This window comes from Podarcis filfolensis, assembly GCF_964270895.1.
Source record: "Podarcis filfolensis genome assembly, chromosome: 4".
Classification (NCBI taxonomy): Eukaryota; Metazoa; Chordata; class Lepidosauria; order Squamata; family Lacertidae; genus Podarcis; species Podarcis filfolensis.
The window spans coordinates 11,255,296-11,282,482 of NC_139607.1; the positions used below are offsets into that span (position 1 = coordinate 11,255,296).

The 27,187-nt window shown below is 44.7% G+C and overlaps 1 protein-coding gene across 4 annotated transcripts in view; it reads right to left on the reverse strand.

The window, feature by feature from the left end:
- Nucleotides 1-27,187, reverse strand: part of CLDN10 (claudin 10) — an 87,184-nt gene that overhangs the window by 16,253 nt on the left and 43,744 nt on the right. Inside the window, exon 1 of one of the 4 annotated variants that reach the window (XM_083611083.1) lies at nt 11,660-11,970. The exons of the other annotated variants lie outside the window; for them this stretch is intronic. Within the exon in view, the coding sequence (XP_083467209.1) occupies nt 11,660-11,879 (220 nt within the window). The 5' untranslated portion in view covers nt 11,880-11,970. Of the gene's footprint in view, nt 1-11,659; nt 11,971-27,187 lie in introns of those variants that run through there. 4 annotated transcript variants of the gene reach the window in all.

A 27,187-nucleotide genomic window follows, 5' to 3' on the forward strand; every position in this document is an offset into this window, starting at 1 on the left:
CTAGAAGTTTCTGGTTCCTTTTAAAACTAATTGTAGCTTGTTATTTTGTCTGAAGCAGGAACTACAATAAGCTTTAGCAATGGTTTATCCAAACAAGCCCGGATCATAAACCATGGTTTTTAAGTTCACTCATTCAAACAAACCACAGTTGGCGCTAACCACAGTTTGTCCCAGTTCAGATATAACGACAAAGCAGAATAAACTGAAAATGGAAGTCACTGCTTCTGATCAGCTCCTTGTCACAGCAGTGGGGAGGCTAGATAGAAAGCATACCAGGACTTTTGCACCATCAATACTTGTGTAAAAGAGGGAATTTCAGCAAATGTAGCAGGTGAGAGGAGAGAATACAGGTCCAAAGGAAATTCGTGTATCCCTAAACCATAGTTAAGTGTTACATCAGAACCAACCATTGCACATTACTTAATATTAGGGTTGCCATATTTCAAAAATTCCTGACACCCACAGGAAAGTTGTTGAGCTTTTTTGGGCGATTTTAAGCTTTTGCCCTACATCTGGGTTGACATTTTGTCGATTTGGCAAAATTACCCCCGATGCCATTTTTACACCCGAAAACCAGGACATGTCAAGAGTTTTCCTGACATATGGCAAGCCTACTTAATATCCTCACTCTGTCACTTTTCCTGACTTTCTGAAGCAATCTTGATTCCAAATTCTGAACACAGAATCGGAAAATAAACAGGCTATTTCCATGCTTTCCCACCACAAATGGACAAAAAGCGGTGTGCAATAACAGCAGCTAAAAAAAAAAAAAGCACCACAATATAAAATAAGCAGCAAGAAAGAGCCGAAAGCCATAATATTGTCAGAAAACCACCCACAGTTGTACAAAATAGCAACATACATATTTGCAAAAGAAGAGTTTGGATTTGATATCCCGCTTTATCACTACCTGAAGGAGTCTCAAAGCGGCTAACATTCTCCTTTCCCTTCCTCCCCCACAACAAACACTCTGTGAGGTGAGTGGGGCTGAGAGACTTCGGAGAAGTGTGACTAGCCCAAGGTCACCCAGCAGCTGCATGTGGAGGAGCGGAGACGCAAACCCGGTTCCCCAGATTACGAGACTACCGCTCTTAACCACTGCACCACACTGGCTCTCAAGGGAAAAAAATGTAGATGAAGCTAGGACTAGGAGCCAAGAATCAACTTTGACGAGCCACTTGAAAATTTGTGAAATAGTTATTTTTAAAACGCTATTCACTCATTTGCTATTTGAGTACCACGTGGTTGCAATTGCTTATCACATGCAGTAGATAGTCACTCTCTGAAAATAAAAAGTTGCAGAACTTTTTAAAGATGTTTTCTTCCTATGGCCCCAAGTGAAAGGATAACAAATGGACATATTCTTTCTAGAAAGATGTCTAAAGCAGAACTAAGTTCATGGCTGCCGGCTGCCAACCTTGAGACCTTTGTTGTTTAAGAGCCAAAGGGCAAAAAAGCATTCCTTAACAGCCACCCAAAATAATAGCCAATTATTTGGTGACAGCCACCAAAACCAAAATACCACTGCAGTTCAAAAGGGCAAACAGATTAGAAAGGGAGAAACAGATTAGCTTTTGTTGTCACCTTGCTCTTTCTATAAAGCGGGTCAACATGGTCTGAGGACCCCAGTATATCCACATTCAATGCTGATTTTTAATTGCATATTTGTTGCGATGCCATCAAACACAAGATACAAGAAGGAAAAGAAGTGATAAAAGCACAATTGAAAATCATACAGTTTCGAGCACATCACATCACAATTGCTACAACAGGAGGAAAAATTACTAAGCCAACTCCAAAGACCATCAGGAATTTCAAAATGGTCCGTGGGAAAAGAAATTTAAGGAACAGCTGCTCTGAGGATGATCATTGAGCGTCACTTTGGATAAAACAACTCTTGTCTTTCCAGCATACAAGCATCAATACTGTTACTGATTTTGAGAAAGGAGACAAAGCCGTTTTACAAAACACAGGAGCAAAATGGTGATTTCATTGCATCAGCCCACAACAGTTAAGGAGAGAAACCTATTTTCTTTTCTTTTCTTTTTAAGTGCATTATTCAAACCAACTCGGTAGGTTAAAGACCAATATGGATTCACTACTCTTTTAATTGACAGGGAATTAATGAACACATCTGAGATGGAGGCGGCTGCAAGACTAGCTTCCTCAGCCCCACACCTGGTGCCCTTTATGATGTCAGGTGCGAAGAAGGAGGAAATATGGCTGCCAAGGATCAACCAAAGGCCTTGAAGTGATCTTTTTCAAGGTAGGCTTGCTGTCAGTGCTGATCAGCTGATAGGCGGAAACAGGAAGCCTGCAGTGATCAATGGCGCTGTAGTGTCTCTTAGGGAACTTAATAGCACAGTTAATTCCAATGGACTTCCTGCAACTACCAGATAGCTGACCTCTGTGCTTCACTCTGTTGCAGTTACCATTATGAGTTTTTTATCCTGTTTTTATTGATCAGGACAGCCTGTTGACTTTTCACAGCTGTCAAAAAGATCAGCAAACACACGTTTTTTAAACGAAACAGCCGACGCATGCATTGCATTCATCAATCTTTGCAAAAGCAGATGTAACCAATATCTGCACTGCTAAAGGCTTTTTATTATTCTGCACCTAGATATCATTCTGGAAAATAAATGGAAATGTACAAAACAACAGCACACCGCTGATCGGCATTTACAAGAAGCCCACTGGGATCATCCATGCTATGATGTTCCTGATGGGGAACTTTGTAATGCAGTTAATGCCTGCCCAAAACCCAGCTGTTCATTACCGGGAAATGATATATAATGAAACAAAAAGGATGTTTAAAATAACGTTTGTAAAAAACAACAACCCAGAAGCTTTTCTTTTGGGAATTAATAATAATAATAATAATAATAATAATAATAATAATAATAATATCTTTATTGTCATTGCCCCCTCTCAGGGACAACGAAATTACTTGACTGCTCCATAAAAACACTAATTAAAACAATACAGTATAGTACAGCAAGGAAGATTAGATGACTTTCAAAGTCCAGGCTTCCCATTCAGGGCCGAGATCGCTCTGGAGAAGAAGCTGTTCCTAAGACGGCTCGTTCTTGTCTTCATCGTCCTGTATCTCCGTCCCGATGGCAGGAGCTTGAAGAGACAGTGACCAGGATGTGATGGATCTTTTACTATGTCCAGTGCCTTCCTATGGCACCTTGTGGCATAAATCTGCTCTAAGGTGGAGAGTGGGCAGCCAACAATGCTCTCTGCTGCCTTAACAACTCTGCACAACCCCATCCTGTCCTGGGTAGTACAGCTTCCGTACCACACACATAAGCCATAAGTGAGCACGCTCTCAATGGCACAGTGATAGAAGGCAAGCAGCAGTTTCTGCGGAAGATGGTTTTTCCTTAGAATTCTCAAAAAGTACAGTCTCTGCTGCGCCTTCTTCACAAGCCCCCTTGTGTTGACACTCCAGGCCAAATTACAGGGACAGAACTACCTAAAATGTATAGAAACTTATTCATGTATGCGACCAGTGTGTTTTTTCTAAAAAAAATGTTTAGGGGTACTCTCATTTCCTACTTATATTGAAATACTGCCCCTCAATGAGGCCAAACTTAGATTCACAAAATGTTTATGGGTATGCATACCCCTGCGTCCCCCCAGAAAAAAGCACTGTATGAGACTACAGTGGCAAGAATGTTACATGCCCCAAAATGGAAAGAAGCAGAAGTCCCAGCAAAGGAAGAATGGATACAAAAACTTATGGAATATGCAGAAATGGCGAAACTTACCGGAAGAATAAGAAATCAAGATAACAAACTTTTTTTTATAAAAGAATGGAAACGGTTTATTGAATATTTAGAGATAAATTGTAAACAGATAAGAACATTGGCAGGATTATTGTAATAACCTGCAGTTTCATAAGAGTATATATTTAAAGAAGATGAATAAATGAGCGAATTAAATTAATTTGGATATGCGGAAATATTAAGGATAAATTTAAGGAACCACAGAAAGTGGGAGAAGGAAGTCAAGTTTAGAAATGTCAAAATGATTGTAAAATTAGTGAAATGTGTAAAATTAGTGATATGTATAAACTTGAAAAGTTTTAATAAAATTTTAAAAAAAGAAAATAGAAAGAAAGAAAAAAGAAAAATTCAGCTCTTTGGCACTTGGAGGAACCACCTGCAAATCACACTTATGGCAGGTGTTGCTGTTTGTATATCTCTTTGGACCTCCAGCTTAAGTTGAAGATGGCAATGCAAAGGACCTTCGTCTCTAGGCATGCTTGAGCCATGCAAACAAAGGGTTGGGGGGAGGGTTGTCATCTAGAGCAAAATACAGATTAGAAGGCTCAGTTTGGTCACTATCGATTACAGTATACACTTCCAGAGTTAACGCTAAATAGAGAGCCAGCGTGGTGTAGTGGTTAAGAGCGGTAGATTCGTAATATGGGGAACCGGGTTTGTGTCTCCACTCCTCCACATGCAGCTGCTGGGTGACCTTGGGCTAGTCACACTTCTCTGAAGTCTCTCAGCCCCACTCACCTCACAGAGTGTTTGTTGTGGGGGAGGAAGGGAAAGGAGATTGTTAGCCGCTTTGAGACTCTTTCGGGTAGTGATAAAGCGGGATATCAAATCCAAACTCTTCTTCTTCTCCTCTTCTAAATACATTACATCTGTTAATGAGCCACCATAGCTGCTAGAGGGCTGTGAAAATTTGTGTCTTGGGCTTTTTAGACTCATCTACCCATGTACTGGGGACATGGGTGGCGCTGTGGGTTAAACCACAGAGCCTAGGACTTGCCGATCAGAAGGTCAGCGGTTCGAATCCCCGCGATGGGGTGAGCTCCCATTGTTCGGTCCCTGCTCCTGCCAACCTAGCAGTTCGAAAGCACGTCAAAGTGCAAGTAGATAAATAGGTACCGCTCCGGCAGGAAGGTAAACGGCGTTTCCGTGCGCTGCTCTGGTTCGCCAGAAGCGGCTTAGTCATGCTGGCCACAAGACCCAGAAGCTGTACGCCGGCTCCCTCGGCCAATAAAGTGAGATGAGCGCCGCAACCCCAGAGTCGGCCACGACTGGACCTAATGGTCAGGGATCCCTTTACCTTTACCCATGTACTATCTGAAACCCAAGGGGCACACTGGTTGCCAAATGTGAAATGTATTGGCATTATTTTGAGCTCTTCTACCCCACCACTGGGGGCAATGAGAGACTTGCCCTGATTCCAAATTCCATTCAACTCAGTCCTGTGACCTAGCAATCCAGTGGAAGTTACACTGGCAAAAGGGGTGGCATAAGTCAAACTCTTTTTTATTGTTTTATTTTTGTTAAGTTGTGGGCGAACATAGCAGACGACACAGCGATTTCTCCAAAGCAGCTCTTTATTTGTAAGCTGGAACAGAACTGAACAGCAAACAGCTCAGCTGGCCTGCTTTTATAGGCAGCCGGCTGTCAACATTGTAGCAACAACAACCCAGGGTTTCCCGCCTAAAATAACTGACGTGGACCTGAGTGGAAACTATCTACAGTATCCCCCTGCTGGCCCAGGGTGAGAACTTCAGTACATAACAATTTTCTTAGGTTTGGGCTGGCTCAGCCGGCAGCAGCCCTGTTCCTGGAGTTTGGAATAGAAATAGGTAAGTTACACCGGCATAATCTACCCTGGCGCAACTTACACCAGCTTCTTACAGCTTGAATTGTTCTGCACAGGAGCAGAAGTCGGGGGGGGGGGGGGCGGGAATCGCAACCCTCTCGTCTGCTACACCTGCGCTCATGAACATTTATTCACCAAAACTCAAATGATAAACCCCACGTTTCCATGCAAGACTGGAGGGGAAAAAACAACAACCTGCACCTGTCAAAATTCTTATTTGCAAAACTCTTCAAAGAAGAGGATCTCTCATTCTCTTCACATCTGATCAGCCTAAACCCTAAGATGAAAGAAACTGAGCTTCTTTCAGGCGCTCCTTCCTCACCCTTAGGGCTCAAGTTTAAGGAAAGCTTCTGTTTCACAGGTATGGCTTCCCTCTGAGTGCATCCATTTACCCGGAGGACAAGGTGAAGACATCAATATTTTGCCTTTCAAGCTGAGAAAAGGAGTTGACGGAAGGGACCTCTGGGTCAATCGGTATAAAAACCTGCAATGTAGCACAACTCCTTAGCCTTAATGCATGTCCTGTGCAATAACAGAAGCTTTAAAATATGCCGACACCAGGAAGATTGAGGTCTTTGTTTGCCTCAGAAGCAATATAACTTTATGTGTTGTGACTAGAACAGCCACTACAGTATATGGAAAAAGAAGGATAACAATGATGCACAAGATGTTTCTGTCTATGAGAGCTGTACAAGTGACACTGGAATAAGATTATTATATGGATGACCACATTGTTTGCAAACAGCAGGTCCCAGCAGGACATCTGTAATTTGGAGGGCAGGAGGAGAGAGAGTCAAGGGTCAGGGAGGAGGTGATAGAAAATGACATGCCCTAATAACACAATGACAAGCATCTATATGAGATCCCAAATCAGGAGAGAGAAGAAATGGGAAGGTCCCCAAAAGCACATTGGAGAAGATATTGCTCATCACATTTGCTCATTCATGCAATAAATAACAGGATGTGATAACATATTTACTCCCCTTGGCCTTGGCAAAGATAGCATGATATGGACCCCACCTCTCCTCTAACACTCTAACCACTAAATTATTTTGGCTCTATTCAAGCAGCAGACTTTTTAAAGAAGAAAATGTTAGCAGCAATTGAGGCCTTAAATCAAAGATGGATATGTATACACCAGTGGATCAAAAATGGATGAAGCATGGGGAACACTCTTAAAACAAACAAAACACAGAGGCCTGCCTTGTGTTTTTACATGAGTAGAATGTGTGCTTTTATTTAAAATGCATCTCTGAGTTATTTGTGGGGCATAGGAATTTGTTCACCCCCCCCAAAAAATAAAGTCTGGCCCACCACATGGTCTGAGAGATGGTGGACCAGCCCATGGCTGAAAAAAGGTTGCTGACCCCTGCTCTAAAGGCTCTGTTTAGGTATCATGGTCAATCGCCATTGATATATCTGCCTTCCCCAAATACTTGTGATAGCTGTTTAAAGTCATCTCATGTAATGATCATCACCATGTCTCACGACAGTGAATTCCATTTTGAAATGGTACTCTGTCAGGAGAGCAAGATCACTGATTCCATTTTGAAATGGTACTGTGTCAGGAGAACAAGATCACTGAGCAGGCCAATCAGCTCTCAGATTATGAGGGAAAGGACTGCTTTTAATATTTGCATGCAGAAAGTCCCATGTTTACTCTCCAGGTAGGGTTTGGAGAGAACCCTATCAGAAAGGCTAAAGAGCTACTTGCCAGTCACCAAAGACACTACTGAGTTAGATAGACCAGTGGTCTGACTCAGCAAAATGCAGTTTCCTATGTTATTGATGTTATTTATATAGAAGGACCAGACCTCAGTGGTAGAACACCAGATGTGTCTGCTGAAAAATCACAAGTTCAGTCTCCGGCATGCCCAATCAAAGAATCTTAGGTTGCAGGGCTGGAAGATGCTCCCAACCAGAATGTGCAATACTGGGCTGTCATCCAGTGCTTTATAGATCATGCCTTATCCTTGCATGTTCTTCATATGAAAGGCTAAGTCATCACACTGGTGTACCCTACTGATACTAGCCCTGATTACAGAAACCAGCTAGGAATCCAGGAAGATTTCATGCTTATGTCAGCATAGGAACTGTAAGGGAAAGATGGCTTCATTTGCAGATATTCTGGGCCAACCAACAGGAATTCAACCAGAACTGAGCCTAAAGAGTTTGGTATTTCAACTTTAGGATGGAAGTGTAAGTATGCATGTGCCATAATTTTATAGGCATTTATTATTTAAAAAAAATAGAATAAAACATTAGACATCTCAGGAGTCTTTTCCTAAAGGTAAGGTGGGAAAAAAACCAAGGGGGACAATCAGATTGAGGTTGAATCCTGACAAGACAGAAGTACTGTTTTTAGGAGACAGGGGGTAGGTGGGTGTGGAGGAGTCCCTGGACTTGCATGGGGTAACTGTGCCCTTGAAAGACCAGGTGTGCAACCTGGGATTCATTTTGGACTCACAGCTGTCCATGGAGGCACAGGTCAATTCTGTGTCCAGGGCGGCTGTCTACTAGCTCCATCTGGTATGCAGGCTGAGACCCTACCTGCCCACAGACTGTTTCGCCAGAGTGGTGCATGCTCTAGTTATCTCCCGCTTGGACTATTGCAATGCACATTACATGGGGCTACCCTTGAAGGTGACCTAGAAACTGCAACTAATCCAGAATGTGACAACTAGACTGGTGACTGGGAGTGGCTGCCGAGACCATATAACACTGGTCCTGAAAGACCTACATTGGCTCCCAGTACGTTTCTGAGCACAATTCAAAGTGTTGGAGCTGACCCTTAAAGCCCTAAACGGCCTCAGCCCAATATACCTGAAGGAGCGCCTCCACCCATCGTTCAGCCTGAGGTCCAGCTCTGAGGGCCTTCTGGTGGTTCCCTCCCTGAGAGAAGTGAGGTTACAAGAAACCAGGCAGAGGGCCTTCTCAGTAGTGGCGCCCGCCCTGTGTAACGCCCTCCCATCAGATGTCAAGGAAATAAACAACCACCTGACTTTTAGAAGACAACTGAAGGCAGCCCTGTTTAGGGAAGTTTTTAATGTTTGATGTTTTATCGTGTTTTTAATGTTCTGTTGGGAGCTGCCCAGAGTGGCTGGGGAAACCCATTAACATCATCATCATCAAAACCAAAATCAAGCACTTTCAAGTCCCATTGATTTCAACTGCAGAGTTGAAGCCCTTGCTTCAATTTCTCTCACGGGTGTCAAATGAGCAACAGAGCTGGCTTTGGCTGGACTGTGCCTTAAAACCAATAGCATCCATTATTTTCCCTCGTCTCTTTCAGCCAACCACTGCCACCCCTGACCCCCCCTCAAGATAAACAAAACAGGTACCTGGATATAAAATAATTTTAATATCTAGGGATTTCTAGGATAGCTTTCTGATTCCAACAACACTTGTGCTTCACTATTTAGGTAACCTTTCACTATTTCCCCGTGAAGCCACTACAAAAGCTTAGCAACCATTCAATATAATAATAGCCATCCTAGCGCTGAGACAATTAACATACCAGCCAGTTTGCTACTCTGGAAGCGTTTATAATGGAAAGAGGAAAAACAACACAGCCAAAAAAACCCCCTTACATCAGGACACAGCAGCATGTTTTTCTTTTGGTATTGCAACGAAGTGTTTAAACAGCTAATTTTTTTACCTTTCAACTAATACCAGCACTCTGTGTGTGTGTGTGTTTGGGAAAGGGCATTGTTAAGTATTCTATACGATTTATGTTGTATTTGTGATGTTCCATCATGTTATTTTTATCTTTTGTTTGTAAGCCGCTTTGGGATTTATTTTAATAAAAAGTGGCATAGAAATAGAATCAATCAATCCATCAATCAATCAATCTCTCAGACAGGACACCCTCCATGGACTCCATGGATTATAGACCCACCCTACCCAGAGTTTTTTTTTTGGGGGGGGGGTCCCTCAGACAGGGCATTGGATAGGGCCCTTTTCACTTCTCAGGGGTGGAACTTTACCTGCCCCCCCTTGAAGGATGGCAACTTCTTAAGCTCCTTCTGCTCACAGGCTGAGCAGCTGGGGAAGGACCAACTGATGCCTCCCCTTGGCCAACCTCCTCCATGATGCCACTGCTACCTCTCATCCCTCACCTGTCCAGCGGCTATTTCACCAGCCCACTTGCTGTTCCTCCTGCTCCTTGGTGAGGGCAGGCAGGCAAGCGGTTTGGGTGGCAAGGAGCAGCGGCAAAACCAAGGAGAACTGGCTGGCAGGCCACAGACAAGAATGTGGTGCTATCAGGGATGAGTTAATAGCTACATGGCTTGTCAGATTACACTTCATTCCGTCTACTGCACAACTAACAAAGCAGCTTAAAAATGGTTTAGAAAGAGGAGCAGGAATATGGAAGTTCTGGATCGCACTATTCTTCCCCGCTATCAACTCCAGGCACACCTTTAGAGCAGCAGCAGTTTTAGGGCGACAAGGGTGCTGAGCTGAGCAGGTGCAACATTGAGAAGACCCAGAACCAAGAAGATCTATTTGGGGGTGCCAAATTTTGACCTCACGCCTGGGGCCACGTTATGAAAGATTTCTAAAGTCCGTCCCTGACGGAGTATCCAGATAGGTCTGAGAAATGAGGGGTCAAATCTACCTAGCCCTTGTTCCCGAAGAGTAAGTGCTTGCAGGACACCATTCAAAGCACTTATAGGGGTAAGTGGTGTCCTCCCAAAGTGGTCCAACATAGAGAGCAGATGGAGGATGGGGAGATGAGGTGCCCAAATGCATGCTGGGCATATCTTTGGCACCTGGAGGCAGGTGATGAACAGGGAGCTATTACATGCCCTGGTATAAATAAGTCACTCTTCAACAAATTGGGGTGGGTTGTTTTTTGGGGGGGAGGGGGGAAGTTGCAAAAGAAGAGAAAGGCACCTGCGAAGGAGGTCTGTTTCAGCTGTTGATATCCAACCCCTTGCTGATTCCTCTCAGCCTACCTGCATATTCAGTAAAGAGGAAGAGGTAAGCACAAAGCTACCTGGCAAGGATCATATCCGGGACTGTCTTAGAGGTACCGGCACATATTAGCTTCTGAGGAAATAGTTTATATGCTTGTCTAGTGCATAAGCTGAGAAAGCAATATTTCCAAAAAGCACTACATTCCAGATGTTGCTCGGGAAAGTGGGGATTTCTATTTGTTCTTCCCCTTCATCAGGATAAGAACCAGGGGATCCTTGAAATCTGTTATGGCTGAGTTCCCAAGGTGCCTGCCTTCCGAGCCAAGGGAAGACTTAAAGGGAAGAAGCTTAAATATTGTCAAAAGCTCTCCAAGACCAAAAAGCAGTGAAAACATTTGGCGGCCACAAACAGTTTGGTCTCCTATAGAGCAATCAGCAAACCCTTCAGCACTTAAAATAAAACACACAGCAAATATCCTGGGTAGCAAGTAAAGTTCAAAAACAAAGTATTAGCAAAAAAAGAGATGGGGGAAATGGTTCACAACTGCTGAGATGTTTCCATCTGTACTTGGGGGAAATATGTTTACACCTGTACATCAAACCCCCTTTTCTTATTATCATCAGCTGAAATACAAACTTTATATAATTTTAAGATGGAGACAAAAACACACACACAAATAAAAAACAGTGGAAGGGAAATGGTATAGTTTCAGAATTCATTTTTTAAAAAATTGTGAAAATATTTATATTCCCATTCCCACGGATCTTAGAAAATGGATCAGAAGGCAAGCAGGTCTCCAGCCTCCTCGTACATTCTTTGCAGCTGGACCTTTCTCGAGGCGTGTTTACTCGGAAGTAAGTCTCGCTGGATCCAGCGGGGCTTACTCCCAAGTAAGGGGCGCAGAGAAGGTCCAGGGGCGCGCAAAGAGCCTCCACAGTGGCCATCGAGAAGCCCGAGGAGCTGTTCCTACAAAAAAAGAACCCTCTCCTTCTCCTTCTCCTCCTCCTCCCTTTCGCCCTCCCCACCATCCCGGATCTCCGAGGAGACCCATCTGCTTCCAAGGGAGGCGGCGGATAGAGAAGAAGAGGGACTTGCGCACCGTCCAGCGCCAGCATGGAAGGGAAATCCTTGCAGTTGGAGACGCCGGTGGAGTCGGTCACGCACGTCTTCCACAGGTTGGCCCAGAAGGTGGCCGTGGTGATGACAGTGCCGTCGATGGTGGACACTTTCCAGTAGTCCGTGGGCAGCGTGGACGACACCAGCACCCAGCCCGAGATGGCCAGCAGGAAAGCGAGGATCTCGGCCGACGAGTTGGCCATGGCGGGGAAGGAGGAGAAGATGGAGCGCTGCGCTCTCGGAGCAGGAGGCGAGAGCGCACGGCCCTTCCTCGCAGCATCGACGGAGCGCGCGGAGCGACTGAGCGCCCCGGCCGAGCTCCCCACCCGGGCGGCAGCATCCTCCCGGCGGCGAGGGAGGAGTCGGCCGCTCCACGCCCCACCACGGGCGGCGAGCCCTCGCGGCCGGCCTGGCCAGGGCGACGGGGCCCCGGGAGGAAGGCTGAGGCGGGAGGGGGGCGACGCCTCGCCTCGGCGCCGCCGCCCGACGACCCTCCTCCTGCTTCCCTCGCTGGGGAGAGGTCTGTAATTCCAGGTAGGGTTGGCCGTCTGTCTGTTAGGATGATGGTTATTACATACCCTCCAACTATTCTCTGATGAAAATACACATCCTCCAACTTTTCTCTGACGTCTTGTTCCATAATAATAATTTTACTCTTTATACCTCGCCCATCTGACTGGGTTGCTCCAGCCCCTTCTAGGGTCCAATAACTCCAGACCCTCCAGCCTTTCTCTGATGAAAATAGGGTGTCTTATTCCATCATAATAATTTTGCTGTTTATACCTCACTGTATGGAAGTGAGAGCTGGACCATAAAGAAGACTGATCCCCGAAGAATTGATGCTTTTGAATTATGGTGCTGGAGAAGACTCTTGAGAGTCCCATGGACTGCAAGAAGATCAAACCTCTCCATTCTGAAGGAAATCAGCCCTGAGTGCTCACTGGAAGGACAGATCCTGAAGCTGAGGCTCCAATACTTTGGCCTCATGAGGCCAAATACCTCATGAGAAGAGAAGACTCCCTGGAAAAGACCCTGATGTTGGGAAAGATGGAGGGCACAAGGAGAAGGGGACGACAGAGGACGAGATGGTTGGACAGTGTTCTCGAAGCTACCAGCATGAGTTTGACCAAACTGTGGGAGGCAGTGGAAGACAGAAGTGCCTGGCGTGCTCTGGTCCATGGGGTCACGAAGAGTCGGACACGACTAAACGACTAAACAACAACAACATCTGACTGGGTTGCTCCAGCCCCTCTGGGTGCCATCCAACATATATAAAACATAATAAACCATTAAACATTTTTTTAAAAAAAACCTTCCCTATACAGAGGTGCCTTCAGTTGTCTTCTAAAAGCTGTGTAGTTACTTATCTCCTTGGCTTGGGGGTCAGATAACTCCATACCCTCCAACATTTCTCCAATGAAAATAGGGACATCCTAAAGAAAAGCAGAACATTCTGGGATCAAATTAGAAACCGGAATGGATTCTGTAAATCCAGGACTGATCCCTGACACCAGGCTCTATTATTATTGTAATCATCATTAATAATAATAATTCAAATTATAGGCCACCCTTTATCCAAAGATCCTAGGGCGTTGTAAAACATTAGGAACGTAATTACACAGCATAATAATAGAAACATAATACACACACATTTAAGAGGCCACAGATTATTTAATGACCAAAGGCCTGGGTAAAAAGGAATATTTTCACCTGGTGCCCAAAGATATGTAATGATGGCACCAGGTGAGCCCCTAAAGGAAGCAAACAATATTACCCTCCGCCTAAAAAACCCCGCCGCCAGCCTGCCTGAAACCATTTTGAGCTGGCCTTAACCCAGCAGAGGGAAAGCAAACCATTGAAATAGTGTTTAAGGAACACCACCCATTTTTGCTGACTTGAAGTACATCAGGCTGTCAGGTCATGTGACCAAGCCGAATGGGTTTAGGATCCAGGGTGTGTTTAAGCTTAAGATCTACTGGGTTTGGCATCTGGGAAGATATGTTGGTAGATCCCTGGATGAGCCAAGGATGAGGGAGCTGAACCAGGATCCAGCCCAGAGGATCCTGCTCTGTAGGATTGCTCCTTTAGTGACAAAGCATCAAAAACAAAAGTCCAAACCGTCTCCAGACGCTTCCACTTCTTGGCCACAGATCTGGAAATTGGGCCCTAAGAGTCCCAGAGAACTTGTGACACTAAATTCATCTAAAAAGAGTAACTTGTTCCACTGTGAAACTACTTGAATGGTGTTCTCAACCATACTGAGTTGTGCATTGGGCTGTGGAACCAAGGGTTCTGCAGAAAATGTTTTGTTTGTGAAGGCTGTCGGACAATTTGATCACTGCAGCCCTTTTTTTCCCTTCCCAAAATAAAACCACAAGCACCCATTTCTAGTTTCATAAATTAAATACGGATGACAGCCTTATTTGTTCCTCTGCCAGTATAAACAGATTAGGGTCGTCATGCCTGTTGTTCCAGATTGGTTTTTCTTTTTCATTTACACCCGCTTTCTGTTGGGCCACTTCAAACCCTTCCCTGCCCCTTGAATGACATGGTTTCAGTGGGTGCCTGGGTGCAGCCGGCCAAGGAAAAGACAGCTTGTGAATCTGGGCTCTGTATAACCTCTGTGAATATGGCTGAGTTTGTCTGCAGGCCTGACTTGTTAGAGAACCTTTCCTGAATTCTTGCCAAGATGTTAACGACAGGTGAAGCTTTGTCCCTGGGCACGGGGGAGGGAACATAGGGAAGCGCATGGGTGATGAATTTGGACCGTGGGATAGATTTGCATCCTCTCAAACTACCCTCCTCTCTCAAACCTCCCTCCCCTGCTGGTGAATATGGATACAGTGGTACCTCGGGTTGAGAACTTAATTTGTTCTGGAGGTCTGTTCTTAACGTGAAGCACCACTTTAGCTAATGGGGCCTCCTGCTGCCACTGTGCCGCTGCTGCACGATTTCTGTTCTCATCCTGAAGCAAGGTTCTTAACCCGAGGTAATATTTCTGGGTTAGCGGAGTCTGTAACCTGAAGCGTATGTAACCTGAAGTGTATGTAACCTGAGGTACCACTGTACTACATTAAGTACTTGGGTTCAAGCTAGCTGTTGGTGTTTTAAACAAATCTTTCCTACCATTACAGTGGTACCTCGGTTTTCGAATGTAATCCATGCCAGAAGTCCGTTTGAGTTGCGAAACGTTCAAAAACTGAGGCACAAACGGCCCCCTGCAAATTTAATAGAGAAAACTGAGAAAAAGACAGTGGAAGCCGTTTGACTTGTGAGGCGTGTTCGAAAACATTTACTTCCGGCCTTATGGCATTCAAAAACTGAAACGTTCGTCAAAGGAGACGTTCGAAAAACCGAGGTACCACTGTACCTTAAAAATGTGTCTGGGAAGAAGCAGTAACACAGAGGGTGGGGTTGTGAGGACCATGAATGGGAGGAAACTTTTGCAAAGGGTTTTTGCCCAATTTTGTCTCCTTCCCCTCTGCCCCCCCCCCCAGTTCCCCATGACACCCCATTCTAGTGGGTTTTGGGAGAACACAGGGAGTGGGAAAGAGGAGACCTTCAACAGACTTCCTTCCATTCGAGGTTCTCAGGAGCCAAATCAAGCATTTTGGAAAGCATTTAAATACACTGACAATATATACAAACAATATATACAAACTTCACGTGTCTATTGTTGCTAATTTGGCTATGCCTATACAACTTGCATTTTAAGATGCAAAAGGTCAAAACAATTAGCTGAAGAAATGGACTGGACCAGGACCTAAAACATTTTCTACAGTAACTTACATTTTTTCTCTCCATTTAAATACAATGTTATGCATAAAGTAATACCATGAAGCACAGAACAGATGGCTTGACTGTGAATATATTAAAATACGTTTTCAAGCTGCTTAAGTATATTTAAGGATTTAACAGGCAATTTAAACAGGCAGCAAATGTTTTCAGAGTGCCAGCCTCGCTTTACTTTGCTTACAGATATTCCTTGCAGTCAATCAATTACCTTACCGTGAAACTGTTAGTATGCTTTGTATACGGAAGAAACGGAAAGAGACAAGGAGAGAACATTATACTCTTTAATCCTGCAAATTATAGGGTTAGGGAGAAATGGAATATACAAAAAGGCCTGGACTGGCCAAACCTGGCATAAATTTAGTTTTCACAGAAGGAGAGATGTGATGGAGAGCGAGTTACTTGTCTTTTCAACATGAAGTCATCGTGCACCCCAGCTCAACAAACTGGACCACACAAGCTCCCTTCTCTGAACAAAGCTGTTTTGTGATTTTGTTTCAGTCTAGCAAAATTAATCGAAAACATGGAATTCTTCCAAGAGTTTTGTGTTGTTTAACTGGATGGTGTGTGCAAAATACAGGAATGTGCCAAGATAAAAGGAAAGGTAAAGGGACCCCTGACCATTAGGTCCAGTCGTGACTGACTCTGGGGTTGCGGTGCTCATCTCGCTTTATTGGCCGAGGGAGCCGGCGTACAGCTTCCGGGTCATGTGGCCAGCATGACTAAGCCGCTTCTGGCGAACCAGAGCAGCGCACGGAAACGCCGTTTACCTTCCCACCAGAGTGATACCTATTTATCTACTTGCACTTTGACGTGCTTTCAAACTGCTAGGTTGGCAGGAGCAGGGACCAAGCAACAGGAGCTCACCCCGTCATGGGGATTCGAACCACCAACCTTCTGATCGGCAAGTCCTAGGCTCTGTGGTTTAACCCACAGCGCCACCCGCGTCCCATGTGCCAAGATAGGACCCTCAAAAGCCTTTCTTTGACTTTTGAGCTCAGTTTCCACTTCCCAATCAGTCCCCAGTGCCAATGCAAAGAATACATAGACTGCAGTCCTAAACAAACCTACGGAGGATTAAGGGCCCATCCACACTCCTGCTGGTCCCATGCCCAGAAACCATGGGGCCGAGTGGTTTTCTGTTTGCTCCTGTAGCTTACCCTGGGAAAACCATTCAGAGGTAAATATCAGGTTTCCCCAAGCGAAAGCAGCAGGACAAGCGGATATCTGAATGAGACCTAAGCTTTGTTGGGCACAATGGGTTTTTTTAAAAAAAAATCACTAATAAATATGTACAGGACCAAACTGTGAGTCAGATTTGACAGCTCCCTCTCCATAGGCATGCTGGTTAGAGTGCTTTCCCATTTATATAACCCATTTTGTATCGTACAGAGGTCCCCAAGCTTTTTCTCCTGTGAACCGCTTGAAAATAGCTGGGAGTCTTGGCAGACCACTTAGTAATTTTTCTGCCCATTGCAGCAATTTCAACGATATTTGCTAGATGCTGCATGATTTTTAATTGCCATTTTACAGACATGCCATGGACCACCTGAATGAAGTTCACAGGCCATTGGTGGTCCTCAGGCCACAGTCTGGGAACTCCTGATCTAGTGGACAACTATAGTTCCATATATCTACCAGACAGGAACTGGCCAACTTCTATGTAGCAGGTAGGGCATGGGAAGCAAACCTGACTGGACACGCTAGGACACTCAAGTCTTTTTTGCCACAAAGGATTCCTGGAGGATTATGGTCCAGTAGGAGACATGGGGAAGGTCAACCCAACCAAAGAGCAGGAGGTACATCTAAGAAAGTGCAGGAAAAGATTGTATATTTACTCATAAAAATAGTCCAATATACCCATTATTATTTTACTTTATAAACCCATCTCCCATACTTCTCTTCTTCCTTCTGAGAGAGCAACCTAGCCCCAGACACCAACCAGAAAAGGAGCAGCTGCCAGAACATTACTTCTTCCTTCCAGAAAGAAATTTGCTCCAACTGCCTGTGGCAGGTTTTTGCTACCTTGTGACTTCCAGATGTTTTGGACTGAAACCCCAATTATCCTTGACCATTGGCCATGCTGGCTGGGGATGATGGGAGTTGGGTGTACAAAATTACCCATAAGGCATCAGGTTGAGGAAGGCTGGCCTGGGGGCTATAGAAGGGAGCAGGAAGGTTGTTCTGTCCATTGTCACCAGCCAAGTGATTAGGAGGTTTGGTATTTTTTCCCCTTCCTGTATCATAAGCTGTTTTGTAGATCACTTGATGGAAAGGCAGGTTGTAAATATTTAAAATCTCTAGACTTTCAGGTTAAATATGACAGTGGCAACAATGATAGATTTCAGTTTTTAATAGATCCCCCAAATAAACCCCAAAGGAAAATACAGTGTTATTGCTGAGCTAGAAATCTTGTAATTTCTGTGGGAATAATTTCACCAAATCCCTATCCATTAAATCCAGTTCTTTAAAACACATCTTCCCAAACTGTGGAAAGGAGCAGAGTAATCATAGTGGGGAATCAGCAGGGAGAAAAAGGTAGCGCTCAAAGCCTCGTAAATCAATAATAATAATAATAAATGGGGTATAAATAATAATAAAATTGTTGTTGTTGTTGTTAATATACCCTGCCTTTCCCCTTCAAGGCGGCTTACATAAAAATGTCACAGAGCCAGCCAGTCAGTATATCACACAGTTCAAAACTGGAGATAACTCTTTATTAGCGAAACACGATCTTCACAGACTGGACAGAATTTCATGCCTAATGAGCACAGCAGCTCATTCCCTTTAGATCTTACTCCATGAAATCAGTTGCTGAGACTAAGAGTCCCCTCCTCCCCACAGCCATCTATGTCTCCTCCTCTCTCGGGACGCGGGTGGTGTTGTGGTCTAAACCACTGGGCCCCTTGGGCTTGCCGATCGGAAGGTCACTATTTCGTATCCCCGTGACGGAGTGAGCTCCCCTTGCTCTGTCCCAGCTCCTGCCAACCTAGCAGTTTGAAAGCACGCCAGTGCAAGTAGATAAATAGGTACTGCTGCGGTGGGAAGGTAAATGGCATTTCCGTGCACTCTGGTTTCTGTCAAGGTGTCCCGTTGCACCAGAAGCAGTTTAGTCATGCTGGCCACATGACCTGGACAAACACCGGCTCCCTCGGCCTGAAAGTGAGATGAGCACCACAACCCCATAGTCACCTTTGACTGGATTTAACCGTCCAGGGGTCCTTTACCTTTAACTTACCTCCTCTCTAGGTCTTCTTGCATGCAATCAGATACTACACCTGCGTGCAGCCTATCTTTGCTCCTCCTGTTTCATGCCTCTCATGGTTCTGGGAGTCGAGGGGGAGCTCACTGCAGCAGTGGAGTGGGGTGGGGAAACACCTGTGACTCTTCACGAGCCTGACTCATCTCTGCCTCTTGACTTCCCACCTCTCACTCGCCTGCTTCAGCCTCTGCCTCTGCTTCCTGACTTCTCTCTTTCACAGACTCTCCCAGCTCACTAAGACACCTCCTCTTCCAAGTCTTCTCCCTCTCTGACCACTCATCATTGTCCCACCAGCACTCCCCAGGCTCTGAGCCGTCTTTCCTTGGGGGTTCCCCAGCTGGTTACTCCTCTGTACCCAACCAGTCTATGACAAAAAATAAGAACAGGTAAAGATACTGAAGAATTGTTAAAAGCAAACAAGGCTGCCCCCCCAATACACACATACACACACCACGGGCTTACTTGCATTCTCAGATGGTGAAAGGAAAGATTAGACCTGACCAAAGTTGATGAGCATTTTCAGTAAAGAACTAGTGGGACAGAGAAGAATTAAGAAAACTCATATACAGTGCTATTTTTCTAGAAAAAAAGGTGCCAGAACTCACCTTCAACACCTTCCTCATTTTCTTAGCAATGGCAAGATGGCGGCCACTTGAGAGGTGCTGGAACTGAGTTTCCACAAGTTGTGGCTGAAAAAAATCCCTGCTGATATATATGTCTACTCAGAAGTAAGTTCTATTGAGTTCAATGGGGTGTGCTTTCAGATAAGCACATTAGTCAGGGAGTAAGTCCCAACAGATCCAGGGAGACATCCTTCTGCAAAAACTTGCGCAAGATCGCACTGCTTAGATTTTACCTTAAAATAGGTTTTCACGTATCAGATTACCACACTCATAATACTAAGAACATTGGCAATTTAAGTACAGTTTGCCCATCGGCTTCGGTTTCAAGTCATTGTGCTATTCAGTGCAAAATATATTAATCATGTGTTACTAAAATCAGCAAATTATCTGGCTCATTGTTTGTTTTCAATGGGCCATTGATGAGGAACTATTTCCTCCTGTCTGACTGAATGAAGCCATTTCTCTCTCTTTCTCTCTCTCTTTCTGTCTCTTGACTGCACTCCCCCTGACTCTTTTGTGAAACACACTGTATAGAATGAAAATAAATAGAGCTTCTACGATCCTAAACGTTGCAAGAGAAATCAGAACATGAAACACTATCCTTAATCATAATCAATAACAGAATAGATATGGATGAGTTCTAAAGTCATGTGTACGTCACTTCCAGAACCAATGGCGGGAGCACATGGGATACAGGAGAGCAAACAGGAGTGTTTACCCAGCCTTTATCAACATGCTGTTTGTGCTGTTAATCAACACGCATCATTGCTGCCACCAGCACATCTGCATATATGAATCCGTGGACTTGGGCTCTCCAATTAATTTTCTAAGCACTCAGGAGGCAGCATGAATCACAGAATTGTAGCGTTGGAAGAGACTACTAAGATCAACTAGTCTAACCCCCTGCAATGGAGGAATCTACATGAGAAAAGACTAAAGTTGGTTGTTAGTGTTTCGTGTGTGCCGTGTTTTAACTGCAAGGATCAGATGCAAAAAGGTGAGGCGTTGGCCAAACGGAAAACAACCAGGAACGCAGTAATTGAGATGGAGCATGGTGAATTAATTGGCATGTCTGGTGAGGAACTGACAGACTCCATTGACAAGGGAGTGGCTGGAATGAGGAAAAAACCATCTGGGTGCTTTCAGGCAGCCCAACGGTAATTCACTTTAAAGAACCGGACCTGGGTCATTCATAATGAAAACCTGGACTTCAGAAATAACAGAATTGCAGCAGTAAGGGTGATTAGGAAGCACAATCACTGCGTTTACATCCGCGTGGTGTCCAGCCTTCTCCAGCAGGGCCTACTCATCCATGAAGCCAGGTGAGATGGTCATTTCAGGTGGCAGATCCAGCTTCTGAACACCACGTCACTCACTACCACCCGGCCCCCTTCACCCTGCTATTATGCCCCTGTGGCCTTCAGCATGTGGGGAGACTGTGGAAGAGGAGGTGGCAGTAGCAGCGTTATCTGTTTGCCCTCAGGCGGCAAAACGTCCTGGGCGGGCCCTGCTCTCTAGGGTCCCGTTCTCAAAAAAACCATTCTGCAACTTTGCAGCAAAAATTGTCTGTGCCAAGCACTGATTGCCTTGTGCCTGTGATGTCACCACTATGCCTGCCCTTACTTCTCTAAAACAGTTTTAGCCTGGATAAGAGGAGGCCGAGAGGAGAAATGACAGCCGTCTTCCAATATCTAAAGGGCAGCCACATGGAAGATGGAGCGAGCATGTTTTCTCAAGGGTAGGACTCAAACCAATGGATTCAAGTTACAGGAAAGGAGATTTCTACTAAACACCAGGAAGAACTTTCTGAGGGTAAGAGCTGCTGGACAGGGGAATGGATTCCCTCAAGAGGTTGTGGATTCTCCTTCCTTGGAGGTTTTTAAGCAGAGGTTGGATGGCCAACTGTCATGTATGACCTACTTTAGATTCCTTCATTGTGGGGGGCAGGGGGGAAGGCTGGACTAGAGGACTCTCAGGGTCCAGCAACCATTCTGTGATTCTGTGTTCTGCTGGAGGAACGTTCAGAGCACAAACTGAAATTATGTACTGCTTCTAAGAACCTGTGGTGGCTGGCAATAGAGGCAGGAAATGGAGCTGTGATCAATGAGGGGCTTTCCTCCTTTCCCTTTCTCCTGCTTCTACCTATGATTTATCCCTTGACTGTAGAGACAATTATGACGCTTAAGAATATTAAGAGATTGTTACTTCCAAGTAACAGATTGCATAAGCCCAGGGCTGGCACCAGAGAGAAGAATGGGGTCCCCTTTTGTGTGCCTTCTTCTGTTCTTGCTTTACTTAGGCTCAGTTCTCTTGACCCCGTTAATAGAGGAGCGTGATAGATCATTGCCTGAAGCCTTGTTGTGTATTTCTTGGCCTCTGCCCTACCTGCCACTGATCATGTGAAACCAAGCATATTAAAGGAAAAGACGGACCAGATCCATTTCTTTAGGCTAATTTAACTCAAGTGAAAGCAGGATGGCCAAGATCAAAAAAAGGTCAGAGTGACAAAGGAAAGATTATTCTGGACTGGGAACAGTGTGAATAAGCAGCCAGGAAGTAAAAGGGACTGAGGACAAGGAGAAAAATGATTTCAACTATGAGCCTTCAGCATGTGCCTTCCAAAAACAGCAAATTAACTGGCACTCCGACCCTAATTGCAAAATGCGGCTTGTGCCATCATAAACCAGAATGGCATTGCATGCAAGATAACTGGAAAAGGTTATTCTACAATCACATCATAACAGTTTTCTATAATCAGAGTTGGGTATACGCAACGTCCTAAAAAAAAAAAGGACCTGTGTACGCTGCACTTATTTTCGCATAGTTGTGCCTGTTTCTGCTAGGGAATGACAAGCTATCCAGAACACTGAACTTGCACACCCAGCTACTTTGAAAAAAATAAATCCTTCTCAGTGCTCTTTCTAGCTTCTGAAATTTTACCACGTGTTGCAGATGTACTTTCAATCGCACAAAGGACTAAAAACTTACTCATCTTTTTAAAAAGACAGAAAGCTAAGATACTCAGGATGCCAAATTCTCTGCCAAACTGAAATTTTTGCACCAGGTCCAGAATACACACAGCCCTGGCTACACCTGTACCGGTCCATCTACTGTTAATTAATACCTAACACAGATGCCTGCCTCGCATTTTGTTCATAGTCTCACTGAAAGTAACAGAAAGTCAGCTCTGAATATCTTGAGTTTCAATAAGATACCGAGAATTAGGTGCCACTGATTTCCCAGGGACTAGGCATTCCTAATTCCCAGTAGACCTGTAAGCAGTTTTTGCAGTGCCCTTTGCAGTGTATCACAGGAGTGTGCCGGTCAATAGTTGCACAGTTCAAAGTTGGAGTTAACTCTTTATGAGCAAAAACACAATCTCCGCAGACTTGGCTGAGTGTCAGGCCTAAGACACGGAGCTGCTCATCCCCAAATAGGTCCATGAAAAACCAGTCGCCAAGGCTGAAAGTCCCCTCCTCTCCCCCCAGGCTTTCCCCAAACAACCAGAGACTGTGCCTGTTTGCAGCCAATATCTCCCCTGCCCTTTTCATGCCTCTTTTGATACTGGGATACAAGGGCAGAGGGGAGCTGGTCGCAGCAAGAGGGGGAGGCACCTGTGACTCCTTACCAGTCCTGCCCGAGCCAGATTCATTCATTGGAGTCTGTGCCCCATGATGCCCTTACAAATGTACAGCCACTTTCTTGCAAGCAGAATTGGTGGCTGTTACAGGTGTGAAGGGCTGGGCTGGATGAATCCCTAGCTGGAATTAAGATTGCCAGAAGAAATATCAACAACCTCAGATATGCAGATGACATAACCTTAATGGCAGAAAGTGAGGAGGAATTAAAGAACCTTTTAATGAGGGTGAAAGAGGAGAGCGCAAAATATGGTTTGAAACTCAACATCAAAAAAACGAAGATCATGGCCACTGGTCCCATCACCTCCTGGCAGATAGAAGGGGAAGAAATGGAGGCAGTGAGAGATTTTACTTTCTTGGGCTCCGTGATCACTGCAGATGGTGACAGCAGCCACAAAATTAAAAGACACCTGCTTCTTGGGAGAAAAGCAATGACAAACCTGGACAGCATCTTAAAAAGCAGAGACATCACCTTGCCAACAAAGGTCCGTATAGTTAAAGCTATGGTTTTCCCAGTAGTGATGTACGGAAGTGAGAGCTGGACCATAAAGAAGGCTGATCCCCAAAGAATTGATGCTTTTGAATTATGGTGCTGGAGGAGACTCTTGAGAGACCCATGGACTGCAAGAAGATCAAACCTCTCCATTCTGAAGGAAATCAGCCCTGAGTGCTCACTGGAAGGACAGATCCTGAAGCTAAGACTCCAATACTTTGGCCACCTCATGAGAAGAGAAGACTCCCTGGAAAAGACCCTGATGTTGGGAAAGATGGAGGGCACAAGGAGAAGGGGATGACAGAGGACGAGATGGTTGGATAGTGTTCTCGAAGCTACCAGCATGAGTTTGACCAAACTGCGGGAGGCAGTGGAAGACAGGAGTGCCTGGCGTGCTCTGGTCCATGGGGTCACGAAGAGTCGGACATGACTATAAACAACTAAACAACAGCAACAACACAGGTGCAGCAGCTGTAAGGGTGACGTTGATTAGCTCAGGTTACTAGTGCTATGCCAGAAAGTGACACTTCTTGCAAATCAGTCTGTACACCTGATTGCCTAGGGACTCATTCGCCACCACCGAGGCAGCAAGACTATATAAATAAATGTGATTCTTTAATAACGATTCCTTCTTAGTGCTTGCACTAACTGCCTAACTTGCAACAGGAGTGAAATTTACAATAGATATTCACGGCGATAAAATCTCTGAGGTTGTAATCAGAGAATGAAAAATAAAGGGCCGATAAGATCAGCCAAGCTTGCTTTCAAAAGAAAAAAGGACTTGGGGACCTGTCGTTTGATTACAAACAGAAGCAGGAAGTTGTGTTTCAGCAGTGCTGTCTGATAGCCGTATGAGAAACGACCCAAAACATAGACGTTATTTAGAAAGTTGCTCATGTTGAGGGATAAAGCTACCTTGCAACCTTCCTTGTTCTCGTGCGGTTTTAAACAGTTTTCTTAGGTGTTCGAAACTAGGTGAATATAATTCCTTTAAGAGCACACTGCTATTATTTTCTTCTTTGCCAATTAAAAAAGGAACGTGCTGTGATTCTGGGCAGGGTAAAACTGAGAGCTGGTATAACGTAGTGGCTTTAAAACGTATCACCCAGAAGCCCCTTGTTCAAATCTTACCACACGTTTGAGCACATTAGACATGGTGGCAATTGTTCTATTCATTTAGACATAGAAATGACAAGTCACGTAGAAAGAGGGAACTCCTGACCTTAACAGCAAATGAGTCAGGTGTTGCGCAGAATTTATATCCTGCCTGAGACACACCTCCCCACAGTCTTTTTCTCCTAGCTAAGGTAACTTCTGCTGCCAGAGTTTCTGGGCACTTCCAGACTGTCACTGTTTGCAAGTGGGATCCGATCACATGCCGGCAAATTCAGGTTGTGCAATTTTAGATGATCAGGAGGTCTTGTACAACAAGCCCTTTTCCCTGGAAAGGCTGGACTTTCTGCAGTGACTGGAAAAGTACAGGATAACACTTGCTTTGATCCAATGTCACCAACCTCTCCCCTAACAATTAAAGAGTGAATGCCCATTAAATAGCCAACACTATGTGGGAATGAAGTTATATGGCTTTAGTAGAAATGTTATAAGGAATTAAGTATAAATAGATTAATAGAGTATTAAAGGAAAAAATAAGGTTAGAATATGTCAAGATAATTACAGGATAGAAAACAGAGGAAGATGGAAAGGAATTGCTGAAACAATTAACAGAAGCGGAATACAAAAAGGGAGGTGTGAGGAGGTCGTGGAAATAAGTGACTGAAAGATAAGATATTGAAATTGTTTGATGTGTTTTAAATTGTTTTTGTTTTGTTTTGTTAGTTTAATGTGTTAGTGTTATGTAGTGTTTTTTGTATTGTATTGTATTGTATTGTTCTTTTTTATTGTATTGTTCTTTTTTGTAGTGTTTAAATTGTTGGAAAAGTAATAAATATTATTAAAAATAAATAAATAAATAGCCAACACTATTTCATCTCCGTGCAAATAAATTTGGGATGAATGCTCAAATAAACAGGCTGTCTGGGCACACCCTGGGTTGAAGAGACAACCTTTTAAGACATAAGTTGCAGGTGGGGAAACGTACTGCACTCCTCTGTGGGGCTATTTTGGTCTTAAACATCAGCCCCCTCCCCTTCTTTCTATATGATTGGGGCAGGTACTAAACATGACTTCCATACAGTGGTACCTAGGGTTAAGAACTTAATTAGTTCTGGAGGTCCGTTCTTAACCTGAAACTGTTCTTAACCTGAGGTACCACTTTAGCTAATGGGGCCTCCTGCTGCCGCTGTGCATTTTCTGTTCTCATCCTGAAGCAAAGTTCTTAATCCGAGGTACTATTTCTGGGTTAGCGGAGTCTGTAACCTGAAGCGTCTGTAACCTGAAGCATCTGTAACCTGAGGTACCACTGTATAGCTGCAGAGAAGGGAAATACAGAGCCCTGCCTCGCCCCCCCCCCATGCAGTTAACAGAAGATTCAGAGGACATTTAGAATGATACAGCGTTAATTGATTGTGATTTGAACTACCGCAATGCGCTCTATGTGGGGCTACCTTTGAATGCGACCTGGAAACTACAACTAATCCAGAGTGCAGCAGCTAGACTGGTGACTGGGAGTGGCCGCCGGGACCATACAACACCGGTCCTGAAAGATCTACATTGACTCCCAGTACGTTTATGAGAAGAATTCAAAGTGTTGGTGCTGACCTTTGAAGCTTCGGCCCCAGTATACCTGAAGGAGCGTCTCCACCCCCATCATTCTGCCAGGACACTGAGGTCCAGCGTCGAGGGCCTGGACCTCAAAACCTCTTGACATGTTAGGATTTCACAGAAAATGGAAAGAACTGGACTGCATGTGAAGTGAAAGACCTACGTTTCCGAGCACAATTCAAAGTGTTGGTGCTGACCTTTAAAGCCCTAAGCGGCCTCGGCCCAGTATACCTGAAGGAGCGTCTCCACCCCATCGTTCAGCCTGGACACTGAGGTCCAGCTCCGAGGGCCTTCTGGCGGTTCCCTCATTGCGAGAAGTGAGGTTACAGGGAACAAGGCAGAGGGCCTTCTCGGTAGTGGCGCCCGCCCTGTAGAACGCCCTCCCATCAGATATCAAGGAAATAAAAAACTATCTGACTTTTAGAAGATATCTGAAGCTAGCCCTATTTAGGGAAGTTTTTAATGTTTGATGTTTTATCGCGTTTTTAATATTTTGTTGGAAGCTGCCCATAGTGGCTGGGGAAACCCAGCCAAATGGACAGGGTAATAATAATAATAATAATAATAATAATAATAATAATAATAATAATAATTCAATTTTCATCCATTTCCACTGCACAACATCAGAGAGGACAGCTGCCAACCTAAACTGTATGGAACTGCTGGCAATTGCCTTGGGGCAGGAGTTGATGGAGTGTGCTAAGCTCAACCAAGGCTCCTATATTCAATCAGCAAATGTGCCAATGACCAGGTATCTGCTATGGGGATGAGGAATGTGTATTCATTTTCTTCAAGAGCACAAGAGGTGAGTTTGTGAGGGTCGGCAAATGCACTTGGAATCCCATAACAAGGGGGGGAAACCTGCCCGTGTTAGGTGGGTTGAGATGCAGAAGAAAAATGGCAGGCAGGGAGGGAAAGCCCAGGCACAGTGGCGTAGCGTGGGGGGTGCAGGGGGGGCCGGCCGCACCGGGCACAACATCTG